Raw genomic sequence first — 13,404 nt, forward strand, 5'->3', positions numbered from 1 at the left:
GAAATAACTGGCCTTTCAAAATAAAAGTCTGCCTGCCTCTATGGGAATTTAACATAGGGGTGTGTATAGTTATGCCCCCTGTATTTTAAGGGAGAACATTTATTTATTTACGATACATTATTCATTCACAAAGAAAATTGGTGTCCTTAAAGGTCGGATTTTTCCTAATTTTTTTAATTAAAGCATTAAGATTAATTTCCAAAAGATGATTTTTTTATATTCCTCTTTTTTGTCAACTTTAGCATGGGATCTTAAACTTATGCTGAGCACTGTATATATTTTGATCTGTGTGCTAATGTTTTACCTGCATCTTGGTATATTGCATTTTTTCCCCAAAAAATGAGTAGCAAGATGTGAAAAAAGTGAAGGAGTACCATTAATACTGTCGTCAACTTGCAATAGATCGTTCTACTTTCTATAAATCGTATCAGTTGAACAAATTATTATAAGTCAAAACTCTGATAAAGACCTATATTCAAAATAAAAATCATTTATTAATACAAACACACTTTGTTACACATTAACAGGACCAAATCTCACCCAATGAGAAAGCTACATCGAGCAGAAGTGTGGATTGAACATCAGAATGTAAAGTTTGTTATCCAGTAATTTCCAAAACCATTTATTAAAATAACTACATCACATCACATCAGGTACGTTACAAAAGAAGCCGAAATTACAAGCGATGCAGAAAACAAACAAGCGGTTTGGGAACTATTGATTTATTACAAAAAAATTACAACAACCTTGGGTGTTTTTAAAGTTTCAACATGAGAAAAGGAAAAAAGGAAAAAAGGCTATCGCTGCACAACTCTCGATAAGAAAAGAAACCAAGTCAGAGCTCTGAGTGAGTAATTCGTAGAATCCACCTTCGTATTTAGTGATGAGGACTGGTAGCATAGATATAAAAAATAAAAATAAGAAGAAACTAAAAGCACGAGACTTAGCACTGACCAGACCACTGAAAACAGACGCTAAATTCAGCCGCAACTCAGCTCTGACTCTTACAAAAGTCCGGACTCACTTCGTGCCCACATGTGCTACTTATAAACCCAAAAGCACATAGGAAGCAAACGTTGAAAAAGGCAAGAGAGCACAGGTAAGTAGCGATGGCCCAATGAAACTTCGTCAAGCATTTTATTTGTTTTCTGAGCCCACTAGATGGCGCTCTCGGTTTGAAGAAAAACACTCAACGAATGGCGAGTCAGTGTGCTATCAACCTAGCCTGGAAATCCAGACCCAAATCTGAAAGATTAAGGGTCTGGCATTGAGTAATGAAAATGGTCCAACTCGAGGGGCGGGACCAAGCATGCATTTGAAAATCTCACTGCAACGCAATTGGATAACACTAGGACCAATCACAACAATACACGGGGTGATGTATCCAGAGCCCCATACGCTTAGCTACCAGAGGAGCTAACTGGTAGATTAATCTCTTAGCTACCAGAGGAGCTAACTGGTAGATTAATCTCTTAGCTACCAGAGGAGCTAACTGGTAGATTAAACTCTTAGCTACCAGAGGAGCTAACTGGTAGATTAAACTCTTAGCTACCAGAGGAGCTAACTGGTAGATTAATCTCTTAGCTACCAGAGGAGCTAACTGGTAGATTAATCTCTTAGCTACCAGAGGAGCTAACTGGTAGATTAAACTCTTAGCTACCAGAGGAGCTAACTGGTAGATTAAACTCTTAGCTACCAGAGGAGCTAACTGGTAGATTAATCTCTTAGCTACCAGAGGAGCTAACTGGTAGATTAATCTCTTAGCTACCAGAGGAGCTAACTGGTAGATTAATCTCTTAGCTACCAGAGGAGCTAACTGGTAGATTAATCTCTTAGCTACCAGAGGAGCTAACTGGTAGATTATACTCTTAGCTACCAGAGGAGCTAACTGGTAGATTAAACTCTTAGCTACCAGAGGAGCTAACTGGTAGATTAAACGGCCGTCACCTGTTTAGCTCGGCTCTGGCCCGCCTATATCAGATACAGCGATGTGATTGGTGCAGCTTGCCTACAAGGGCATTGTTAATGAGCATCATAACTGAATACCAGAGTGACTCGCTGAGCTAATTCAAATTGTGCTCCCGCAAGAACTCCAGATGGATATCCAGGGTACTTTCAACCCTTTTGTTTAACAAAAGCGCCATCTAGTGGGCTCAGAAAATCAATGAAATGCTTCTGGAAACTTCATTTGGCCATCGCTACAGGTAAGCCTTCAATCACTTTCTTTGGAGAAGGCTGGAGACACGGACGCAGGGTGCCGCTGATTCACAGAGGGAGTGATGAGAGTTTATCTGTACTGGTAGGTCATGCTGCCGTCCCCTCTGCCGTAGCCCACTGGGTTGTGGTACTGAGACTGGTTGGTGCCAAAGCCCTGGTTGCCTCCTCCTGTGCCGCCTCCCTGGGAGTTGTAGTTGGACTGGCTGTTGAAACCTACCGGAAAAGTGAGGAATAGTTAGTGAAAATGTTCTGCAAAAAAGGTATTACGACAACAATTTCCCTCGGGATCAATAAAGTTCCATCTTATTGTATCTAGGGATGCACCAAATCCAGATTTTTGGGGTTCGGCCGAATCCTGAATCCACTGGTTGAGATTCTGCTGAATCCTCGTCCCATCCTCAGTCCATGAACACAGTAAACTCATTAATGAAGTCAACAGTGACTGTCCTTCCTTTGCTGTACCTGAAGTTGCTGCATTCTGGCTGCTGTCTGTAGATTCCTTCATCACAACTCGTATTCTTCCGGATGTTTCATACCAGATGTTGTAACAGCAGTGATGTTGTGTATAGTTTAGGGTCCTTGCCACCACCAGACTAATCAGCATTGCAGATTGAACATGTAGCTGGACTTGAATGGTCTTCTTTTGACTGAAAGTACTGCCAAACTACACTTTTTCTGCTCACCAGTTCCATTTCCACTTTCTCACAGCCTGCTGCATTGAACGCTCCACCTACGTAAACACCTTCCTGTAATCAACGGCGCCGTCATTACGGCGACCAGCGTAGCGCGCCTAGTTCAAGCATAGGGTTCGGTTCACTGGGAAAAAATTCTACGGTTTGGCAGAAACCCAACCCCGTCAAAAAGCCCAATATTCAGCCCAATCAGAAGCTGAATCCTGGATTCGGTGCATCCCTGGTTGTATCTCATAAAAGCTGCAAAACTGCAATAAATTACTTATTGGGCCACTTGTGGGAAGCGGAAAACTAGTTAAAAATCAAAATACTGAAGACGACACGTAAAAACCAACATAACGTCATGGATAAAAAAAAAAATGACTATGTAGGAAAACTTGTAGGTTGGTCAGTCTTTACTTTTATTAATAGAATAACTCGACGAGCGTCAGTGGTACTTACTTGAATATAATATACAAATGTAAAGGGGCTTTTACATCTCCCTCCTTTGGTCCGGACTTTGTTTTTTTTGTGTTTTTTAATAGACATTTAACAAAGCATATAACAATCAAACTATAAAAGAATCCACTCCCCCCACCCCAATGGAAAAAAATAAATATAAAATGGGTAACGACATTATATAATCATACACAGCTTGGCATCACATGGTTAAGGAGGTATCGATAGTTAGGGACATATCACCTTCAAGTTTCCTCAACTTCATAGTTCTCCAAGAATGAAAGAAAGGGATTCCAGATCTCTTTGAATTCGGCAGATTTCTTTTTCATTGTGTATGTTAACTTTTCAAGGACAAGGCATGCTGATAGTTCTTTGAGCCAGCGACCAACAGAGGGGCTCTTGACATCTTTCCAACAGAGAGAAATCAAGCGTCTAGCTTGTACCGGACTTTCTGTTTGATCTGCATTAAAATTAATCCTCCCGTTGTCCCATTTTCAAAGTTTCTACATCAGAAATTTGGATTTCTTTCAACCAAATTGTCATAAAAATAACGTGGGTGGTTCCATACAGCGCTCTTTACAAGTTAAATAAATGGTCAGTTCACTACTTTTATTGAATTTGGGTGTTTTAGTCCATTTTATAGCATTTGAAAAAAAGAAAATTGACAAAAACGTCTAAAAAAAAAAAAAAAAAACGTCAGGAAAATCGTCGAAAAACACGAAGTTACATGGGCGACGGGAAGACAACAAGGGTTAAAGGTGTGAAACCTCCCCTGGACCGTGACGAAAAGATGTTTATATGTCATTTAGACACAAATACATTTCATAAATGACATGTTGATGTTTGAAAGTCTCGAGGTTTTGATATAAATGCAGATATAAATGTCATTTATTCATTCTGGAGCCTATTTAGCCGTCAATACTGCCGACGTCTCTGCTGTAATCAGATCAGAATATATTTATGTTTATGAGAAACATCCATGTGTCCAGACAAGGCTAGCAGCAGCAGCGCCGCGTCAGACACCTTTCTGGTGTGGAAAGAGAGAAAACGCCACGCAGCTGACACGCCACGCTCACGCAGCTGACACGCCACGCTCACGCAGCTGACACGCCATGCTCACGCCACACGGCTGACACGCAGCTGACACGCCACGCAGCTGACACGCCACGCAGCTGACACGCCACGCAGCTGACACGCCACGCTCACGCAGCTGACACGCCACGCTCACAGCTGACACGCCACGCTCACGCAGCTGACACGCCACGCTCACGCAGTTGACACGCCACGCTCACGCAGCTGACACGCCACGCTCACGCCACACAGCTGACACGCCACGCTCACAGCTGACACGCCACGCTCACGCAGCTGACACGCCACGCTCACGCAGTTGACACGCCACGCTCACGCAGCTGACACGCCATGCTCACGCCACACAGCTGACACGCCACGCTCACGCCACACAGCTGACACGCCACGCTCACGCAGCTGACACGCCATGCTCACGCCACACAGCTGACACGCCACGCTCACGCAGCTGACACGCCACGCTCACGCCACACAGCTGACACGCCACGCTCACGCAGCTGACACGCCACGCTCACGCAGCTGACACGCCATGCTCACGCCACACAGCTGACACGCCACGCTCACGCCACACAGCTGACACGCCACACTCACGCAGCTGACACGCCACGCTCACGCAGCTGACACGCCACGCTCACGCAGTTGACACGCCACGCTCACGCAGCTGACACGCCATGCTCACGCCACGCAGCTGACACGCCACGCTCACGCCACACAGCTGACACGCCACGCTCACGCAGCTGACACGCCACGCTCACGCAGCTGACACGCCACGCTCACGCAGCTGACACGCCACGCTCACGCAGCTGACACGCCATGCTCACGCCACACAGCTGACACGCCACGCTCACGCCACACAGCTGACACGCCACACTCACGCAGCTGACACGCCATGCTCACGCCACACAGCTGACACGCCACGCTCACGCAGCTGACACGCCACGCTCACGCAGCTGACACGCCATGCTCACGCCACACAGCTGACACGCCACGCTCACGCCACACAGCTGACACGCCACACTCACGCAGCTGACACGCCATGCTCACGCCACACAGCTGACACGCCACGCTCACGCCACACAGCTGACACGCCACGCTCACGCCACACAGCTGACACGCCACGCTCACGCAGCTGACACGCCATGCTCACGCAGTTGACACACCATGCTCACACAGCTGACACGCCATGCTCACGCCACGCAGCTGACACGCAGCTGACACGCCACGCAGCTGACACGCCATGCTCACACAGCTGACACGCAGCTGACACGCCACGCTCACGCCACGCAGCTGACACGCCATGCTCACACAGCTGACACGCCACGCCCACGCCACGCAGCTGACACGCCACGCAGCCGACACGCCACGCAGCCAGTGTGTAGGAGGCCTAACTTGGTACAGCATCCACAGACAGTCGTACCAAAAAGTTAATCTTAACCCTCCTTTTACTTACTTTTAAAACCAAATTGCCTAAAACGAACATGGATGGTTCTATAAAACGCTCTTCTCAAGTAAAATGAAGGATCAGTTCACTGCTTTCATTGAATTTTTGGTGTTTTATTCAATGTTTTTAGCATATTTCTGCTTTTTTGAACTCAAAAATTAGGTTTATTGACCCTGAATTCCAAATATAAGTGTAAAACTCATGGTATAAGTTGGTAGTAGTGGGGGAAAAACAGTCAAGTTTTTTGAACAAAGTGCTAACCTTCCTTTAGCCCGGGAGGACAACACAAGGGTTAAAACTTTCCATAAAAAAATCCCCCAGACTCACCTTCATAACTGTATTCCTGGCTCCCTCCACCACCTCCCGTCACCTGGCTTGGATAGGCAGTGCTGTACGAGTATCCACCTGTCCCGACTGGGTTCTGGTTAAAACTCTTCTTCCCCTGCCCATAGCCCTGGCCATACTGGCTATAGGAGCCCTGGCCTGGGGGGCTGCTGGACTGGAACCCCCCTGCAGAGCCACTGTTCACCCCCGGCGGACCTGGAAAGGGGGCCTTCCCTCCCTTGTGCATGGGGGGTTTCTTTTTGGCGGTTTTGGCGGCAGGAGTGGCAGCGTAGGCTGCATCGTTCTGGTAGTAACCATAGGAGCTCTGAGCTGATCCTGGCGCCGTGCTGGCTGGAGGGCCACCAGATGGGCTGCTTGATGCCCCCCCTCCTCCATTTGTGCCACCATTGTTGTAGTAATCTGGGAAATAACAGCATGGCACATGGTCTTAAAATTGGGCAACTTGATATATTTTAACAGCTCCTGCTGCTTTCAGCAACACATTACTCAGTCCCTCCAGAAAAACGTGATTATGTGATCGCATAATTCAATGCATAATCAGCCAAAGTCTGCATATTTATGCGGGGGGGGGGGGCCACATTTTGTCAAATACGCAGCACTTTCGCCGCATAAATTGCCGATTTCCGCACCAAATATGCGGGGCTTGCATGATTTCATAATCCCTTTGCACTTTCGTTGCAAAAAAGTCACATATCTCAGCAAAAATGTTGCGTTTACTTCACACAAGAGCAGCCGTTTTCCCGTTGCCATGGGAACGTTATGAAGTGACGTAATTACGCAACGTAAACATTATTGAAAAGCTGCAAACCCCGCGATGAAGTCATGATGAAACCGCCGTTTTTGCAAGTTCCCGCAATTTCATCGCATAAAATTGCATAAATATCCTGCATATTCCATCACATTTTTTAAGAAAACGTGCCGCATAATCAATCAAACTCTGGAAGGACTGATTACTGTTGAGTACTTAGAAATTAATTCAGACCCTCGAGTAACACAGAAGTGAATGGTGATGTCACATTTATTTAAAAAAAAAAACCAAACATATAAAAACAACTGGAGCAAGAAGTCCCAAACATTCATCAGATTTCTTAATTCATTAACAGCCCGTGTGTGCAAACTTAGTTCAGTTCATCGATGCCCAACACTGTCACAGATCGGATCCTGCAACTACCAAACACTGTCAAAGTAAAAGGCCGTCATGCATTCAGTGTAGCTGTGACCTAAAGCCCAGTTCAGACCAAAGATTGGCTACGGGACGGTGTATAATCTCCATAGCAACGACTCTTTGTACTTTGGTTCTAACTTCCGACTTGCAGGCTTTTTTGTAGCCCAATATAATTTCTAGTGTCTTAAAATATGAATGAGGATAGTGATAGTGAGTTACTTGCTACAGTGATGTACCATGACCATAATAGTCATAGATTCTGTCATTGTTACTTATAGATGGAATTATAGTGAAACTAAATTCAAATTTTAGCTGTTTACTAGCGATCACGTGCAGTGATTGGTTAATATGCTTCTACGTCCGTTTTGGTGAGCCCAAAAGGGAGATATGGCATTTTAAAAGTAGCCTACATTTACGGTAGCTAGCCAACAGAGAAAGGGGGGTAGTTTTACGTCCATTTCGGAGCGACAGAGGGAAAATATTTCAGTCGCCACACTAAGTGGAACCGAAATGAGGAACCCAAATTTGCGTTCTAATCCGGTCTGATTCCTACTGGTTGCGTAGGAACCGGTTTTCGGTACCCAACCCTACTCACAGCTTTGTTTTAACTCCTCTCCCTCTCGTCAGTCACTCTCTAGCTTGTTGGACCGCATATCGCGCTTGTTAAGCCTCTAAAACTCTGCCATTTTGACAGTTTTGTAACATAGAAACAAAATGTAATATGGATCATTCTAATTTCATAATTTGTAGCTGACTTTACAAACTGACTTCTCTATTGGCTGTAGAAACAGGAGACGTCTCTTACGTTCTAAAACCAGCCTCTGGAGACTCCACCAGCTGCTTACTTTTCCCTGCGGCGTTCTAAAACCATTTTGTCTCGTCGCAAATCTCCGGTCTGAACTTGCCTTTACAGTGTTGCTAATATGACACAGAAAAAGCAGATTCTACATTAACAATGTGGCCATTTTTTAAAAAGCTAAACAGACATTAAAAAAACAAACAGCTCAATCATGATTGGAAGCGACAGAAAAGGTATTCAAGTGAAATATAAACGAGTAAAAACAATTCATGTTGAGACAGAAACCAGGCTGTTGCAGTCTTGATAATCCAAAAGCATTGTCCAGCTTCCAGACGCCTTCACTTAAAGGTGCACTATGAGCTCCTGCATGGTTTCAGTGTGATTTCATTTTTGTCTCAAATCGTAGGCATCTTCTCCTTGATCCGCTAGCTGCCTGTTCCCTGAACACACCATGAAAAAGCCCGGTCTCGGGAGACAACACATGGGTCGTAAACGTCAAGCAGGGGTCACCAGCACACCAGGTAGCCACATGAGTAGCCCTCAGGCCTGTTCTAAAAAAATTAAATAAAAAATGTAATATTGATATTATCTGTTTCCCACCTTAAGTCATTGTTGATAATGAGAAATCATTAACGTGATCAGTGTCTTCACATAGATGACTATCAATCATTAATAATCATATATAACTAAAGGCAAACTGAGCAAATTGGTTATTTGATTTATTAGAGTGTATCAAACTGGTAGCCCTTCGTATGACTCGGTACCCATGAAGTAGCTCTCAGCTTCTAAAAGGTTGGTGACCTCTGAACTAGAGGTACAGGCTGTGCACGTTCCAGCCAATCACAGACAAGATGTTTGGGGGAGGGGGTGGGGGTTTGCTGTATTTTGGTGCACAGCCTGTGCCTCTAGTGTTTGGTTGACGTTTACGACCCGTGTTGTGTCCTGACTAGGGTTGGGCATCGCTTGGATTTTAACAATTCTGATTCTTCCTTTTGATTCCAGTTCTCATCGATTCTCGATTCTGATTCTTTGAGGGGTGGAGTTGGAACGGATCACATGCCTATTTTCACAAATAAGAGGAAAGTTTGATTTTGATTTCAATGGTGGGTTGCAGTTTTACAGCTTTTTCAACGTAAAATAAAACCGCACTACAGCGCTGCTTACTGAGCTCCAAGGCTGCAACACAACAAGCGCCTGGTCGCTTCGGAAACCCAAACTCACGCATGTTAAATTGGGAAGTGATGATCGGATTTGAAACCAAATCCTATAAACCAGTGGTTCTCAAACTTTTTTCAATATTGTTCCCCTTTTGAATTGTTTCTTTAAGCCAAGTACCCTCTGACCAGCGCTAATCATTTTTGGTAGAAAAAGTCAAATATAAAGAGGAACAATACAGCGCTGTCAGCGATAGATTTACTAAACAGCCTTGTAACTGAAAAAAACATTTAAATGCTGATGAGAAAAGGAGACAAATACTGTAACAAAAAAAAAGACAATGTTGGAAAAAGATGGGAGAAGGAAGGAAGGTAAAAATAGGTTGAAAATAGTATCAAAAACTTAAAAAACAGTGACATAACTTAAAAAAAAAAAGCGAGAAAACTTGTAAAAAGTAGGACAGTAGAGGGAATACTGAATTACTTTACTTACTCAGTTTGCATGAGCAAATCAATAAGTGCATTGGCTTTCATTCTGCATGAGCTGATGAAGTAGTTGGATCAGTTATTAATGGTATTGGTGCTGATGTAATTTTTATGTTATGTCACTGATGTCAAGGAAGGACAGATTAGGTCCAAAGGAGGAGACACAAATGTCACATTTGTGGCAGGACAAAAAAAAAGTCTACATAAAGAGAAACAATGTTCTGGACAACAGCCTTGTAACTATTAAACATTTTGTTATATATCTCACGTACCCTGCAGTCCTCCAAAGTACCCCTAAGGGGGATACCTACCCCCTGCAGTCCTCCAGAGTACCCCTAAGGGGGATACGTACCCCCTGCAGTCCTCCAAAGTACCCCTAAGGGGGATACGTACCCCCTGCAGTCCTCCAGAGTACCCCTAAGGGGGACACGTACCCCCTGCAGTCCTCCAAAGTACCCCTAAGGGGGATACGTACCCCCATTTGAGAAACACTGCTCTAAACGATTCCAATAAAGAAACGATTCTACTGGAATCGTAATTTTTTCAACGATTCCAAGTAGGAATCGGTTCTCGATGCCCAATCCTACTCCCGAGACCGGGCTTTTTCACGGTGTGCTCAGGCACCAGGCAGCTAGCAGATCAAGGAGAAGATGCCTACGATTTGCGACAAAAATGAAATTGCGCTGAAACCACGCAGGAACTCTTAGTGCACTTTTAAATCATGATCCAATTAAAAAACAGAAACAAAGGCCCGTCCCCTGTCCGACACACGGAGGCAACAGCCCTGCAGTTTGGGGACGTCCAGCTGTTCAGGTACATCCACAGAAGGTGACTCATGGCTACATGCATGCGGAGGCAGATCATCTCCCCAAGGTGTCAGGACACGGGAAGTGGATTGGCGAGACAGAGTGGAAGAGTCGATGTCACTTTATTCATTTCCCAGGGTTGCGGACTTGGTGGTGAAGGGAGTTCATGATGCTGCTGGAACACTACTGAGAATTTTGTCCATTTTTTTGTAATTTTTTTGACTCCTCTCTACAGGATTTTTTCTCTTTTTTGTAAAACTGGGGGAGGATCTATGTTGCAAATTCGTGGTAGCCATAGCAGTCTGAGACAAAGTCACCTAAAGAGTGAGACAGGGCAGAGAAGGGGGGGGGAAAAAATATCAAAATTAGATTTATTTGGATTTTTTTTCCTGCCTTTAAAAAAAAAAGGAGGCAGTGGAATGACCCATTTTGGTCAGATTGCATTCAAACTGAGTTGTTGGGTTTTTTGATTGTTATTATTTTTATTATTTTTAGATTTCTCTGCTCCTGTCACGCTCAGGTAGGTCAGTCCTCAGAATGGGCTGCCAGAGGGAAGAAAAAGAGGTTCTCAAAAAACTTGTCAAAAAAACAGATTCAAACCTGTGGCTTAAAGCAGAGAAATGTAAAATCATGGAACTGGGAACATCCCAACAAGTTCTCGCTATCTGGCCTTGTTCGCCGTTTGCTCTGGAGTGAAATCATTCTCTATGATAAGACTACATACAGTCATGTGAAAAAATTAGGACACCCATGCTAAAATTGACAAAAAGAGGAATTAAAAAAAAAAAAAAAAAAAAAATCATCTTTTGCGAAGTGATCTTAATGCCTTAACAAAAAAGAAATTAGGAAAAATCCAACCTTTAAGGACACCAATTTTCGTTGTGAATGAATATCTATACCATACCCCACATCATCACATACCCTTCACCATACCCCACATCATCACATACCCTTCACCATACCCCACATCATCACATACCCTTCACCATACCCCACATCATCACATACCCTTCACCATACCCCCACATCATCACATACCCTTCACCATACCCCACATCATCACATACCCTTCACCATACCCCACATCATCACATACCCTTCACCATACCCCCACATCATCACATACCCTTCACCATACCCCCACATCATCACATACCCTTCACCATACCCCCACATCATCACATACCCTTCATCATACCCCCACATCATCACATACCCTTCACCATACCCCCACATCATCACATACCCTTCACCATACCCCCACATCATCACATACCCTTCACCATACCCCACATCATCACATACCCTTCATCATACCCCACATCATCACATACCCTTCACCATACCCCACATCATCACATACCCTTCATCATACCCCACATCATCACATACCCTTCACCATACCTAGAGATTGGCATGGGGTACTTTCCATAAAAACATATCTCAATGCAAATCAAACCAGCTATTAGGCTAACTGACATAAAACCATGTTAATCTCTAGGTATGGTGAAGGGTATGTGATGATGTGGGGGTATGGTGAAGGGTATGTGATGATGGGGGGGTATGGTGAAGGGTATGTGATGATGTGGGGTATGGTGAAGGGTATGTGATGTGATGTGGTGGGGGTATGGTGAAGGGTATGTGATGATGTGGGGACCAAGGGAACTTTATCAGGATGCATAGTATCCTGGATCCATGAAATAACTGGCCTTTCAAAATAAAAGTCTGCCTGCCTCTATGGGAATTTAACATAGGGGTGTACTGAATTATGCCCCCTGTATTTTAAGGAAGAACATTTATTTATTTACGATACATTATTCATTCACAAAGAAAATTTGTGTCCTTAAAGATTGGATTTTTTCTCATGTTTTTAATTAAGGCATTAAGATCAATTTCCAAAAGATGATTTTTTTATTCCTCTTTTTAGTCAACTTTAGCATGGGCGTCCTAATTTTTTTCACACGACTGTAGGTACGTGTAACACATGATAAGAGAGGATACACCCAAAGCCTTAGGCCTCCTGCACACTGGCTGCGTGGCGTGAGCGTGGCGTGTCAGCTGCGTGCCGTTTTCTGTTTTTGCACACCAGAAACGTGTCTGACGCAGCGCTGCTGCTGCTAGCCTTGTCTCTACACATGTATGTTTCCCTAAAAGTCACGTGATTTGGACCACCCTTGTTCGGCATATGGAGAGAGAGTTGTGGAAATGTACTGCACTCAAGCAGTAGTATACTTCAAGTTACACATAAATATATTCTGATCTGATTACAGGCAAGACAACGTCGGCAGTATTGACGGCTAAATAGTCTCCAGAATATTTCCTTCTGTATTGACAGGTGCAAAATTTGAAAATCGCTAATTATAATTTTTTAAATGACATTTATATCAAAACCTCGAGACTTTCAAACATCAACATGTCATTTATTAAATGTATTTGTGTCAAAATGACATAACATTTTTTTTGTATATTAATATTTTGCCTGGAAACGCTTCTAACACGCTTGCGTGTCGTGTGAAAAATAGGCGTCGGTCCTATTTCTAGCATGCACGCGTTTTCGGCACGGCTCGTGTCACGTGTCACGCAGGCAGTGTGCACACTCTAAAGGCTGCTATATACCGGACGCAGCCCAGCTGGCCCGTACAAATGTGACGTCATGAGATCGCCCTGACTATAACCGCGCTGGTGCTGCAGTCTTCTCCTGAACAGAGGTGGCGCTAATGAGCAAAGGCTACAGACATTGCTCTTTCTACGGACTAGAAGAAGGAGCAAAGTAAA

At 44.2% G+C, this 13,404-nt stretch overlaps 1 protein-coding gene across 5 annotated transcripts in view; it reads right to left on the reverse strand.

Moving 5' to 3' along the window:
- Nucleotides 1-13,404, reverse strand: part of ilf3b (interleukin enhancer binding factor 3b) — a 45,168-nt gene that overhangs the window by 3,648 nt on the left and 28,116 nt on the right. The window contains exons 17-18 of one of the 5 annotated variants that reach the window (XM_031295134.2): nt 6,202-6,618; nt 1,989-2,430 (exon numbers count right to left, since the gene is read on the reverse strand). In XM_031295134.2, the coding sequence (XP_031150994.2) occupies nt 2,288-2,430; nt 6,202-6,618 (560 nt within the window). In that variant the 3' untranslated portion in view covers nt 1,989-2,287. Of the gene's footprint in view, nt 1-1,988; nt 2,431-6,201; nt 6,619-10,850; nt 10,947-13,404 lie in introns of those variants that run through there. The other 4 variants (XM_031295135.2, XM_031295133.2, XM_035996536.1 and 1 more) reach the window with 4 other exon arrangements.

This window comes from Sander lucioperca, chromosome 21, assembly GCF_008315115.2.
Source record: "Sander lucioperca isolate FBNREF2018 chromosome 21, SLUC_FBN_1.2, whole genome shotgun sequence".
Classification (NCBI taxonomy): Eukaryota; Metazoa; Chordata; class Actinopteri; order Perciformes; family Percidae; genus Sander; species Sander lucioperca.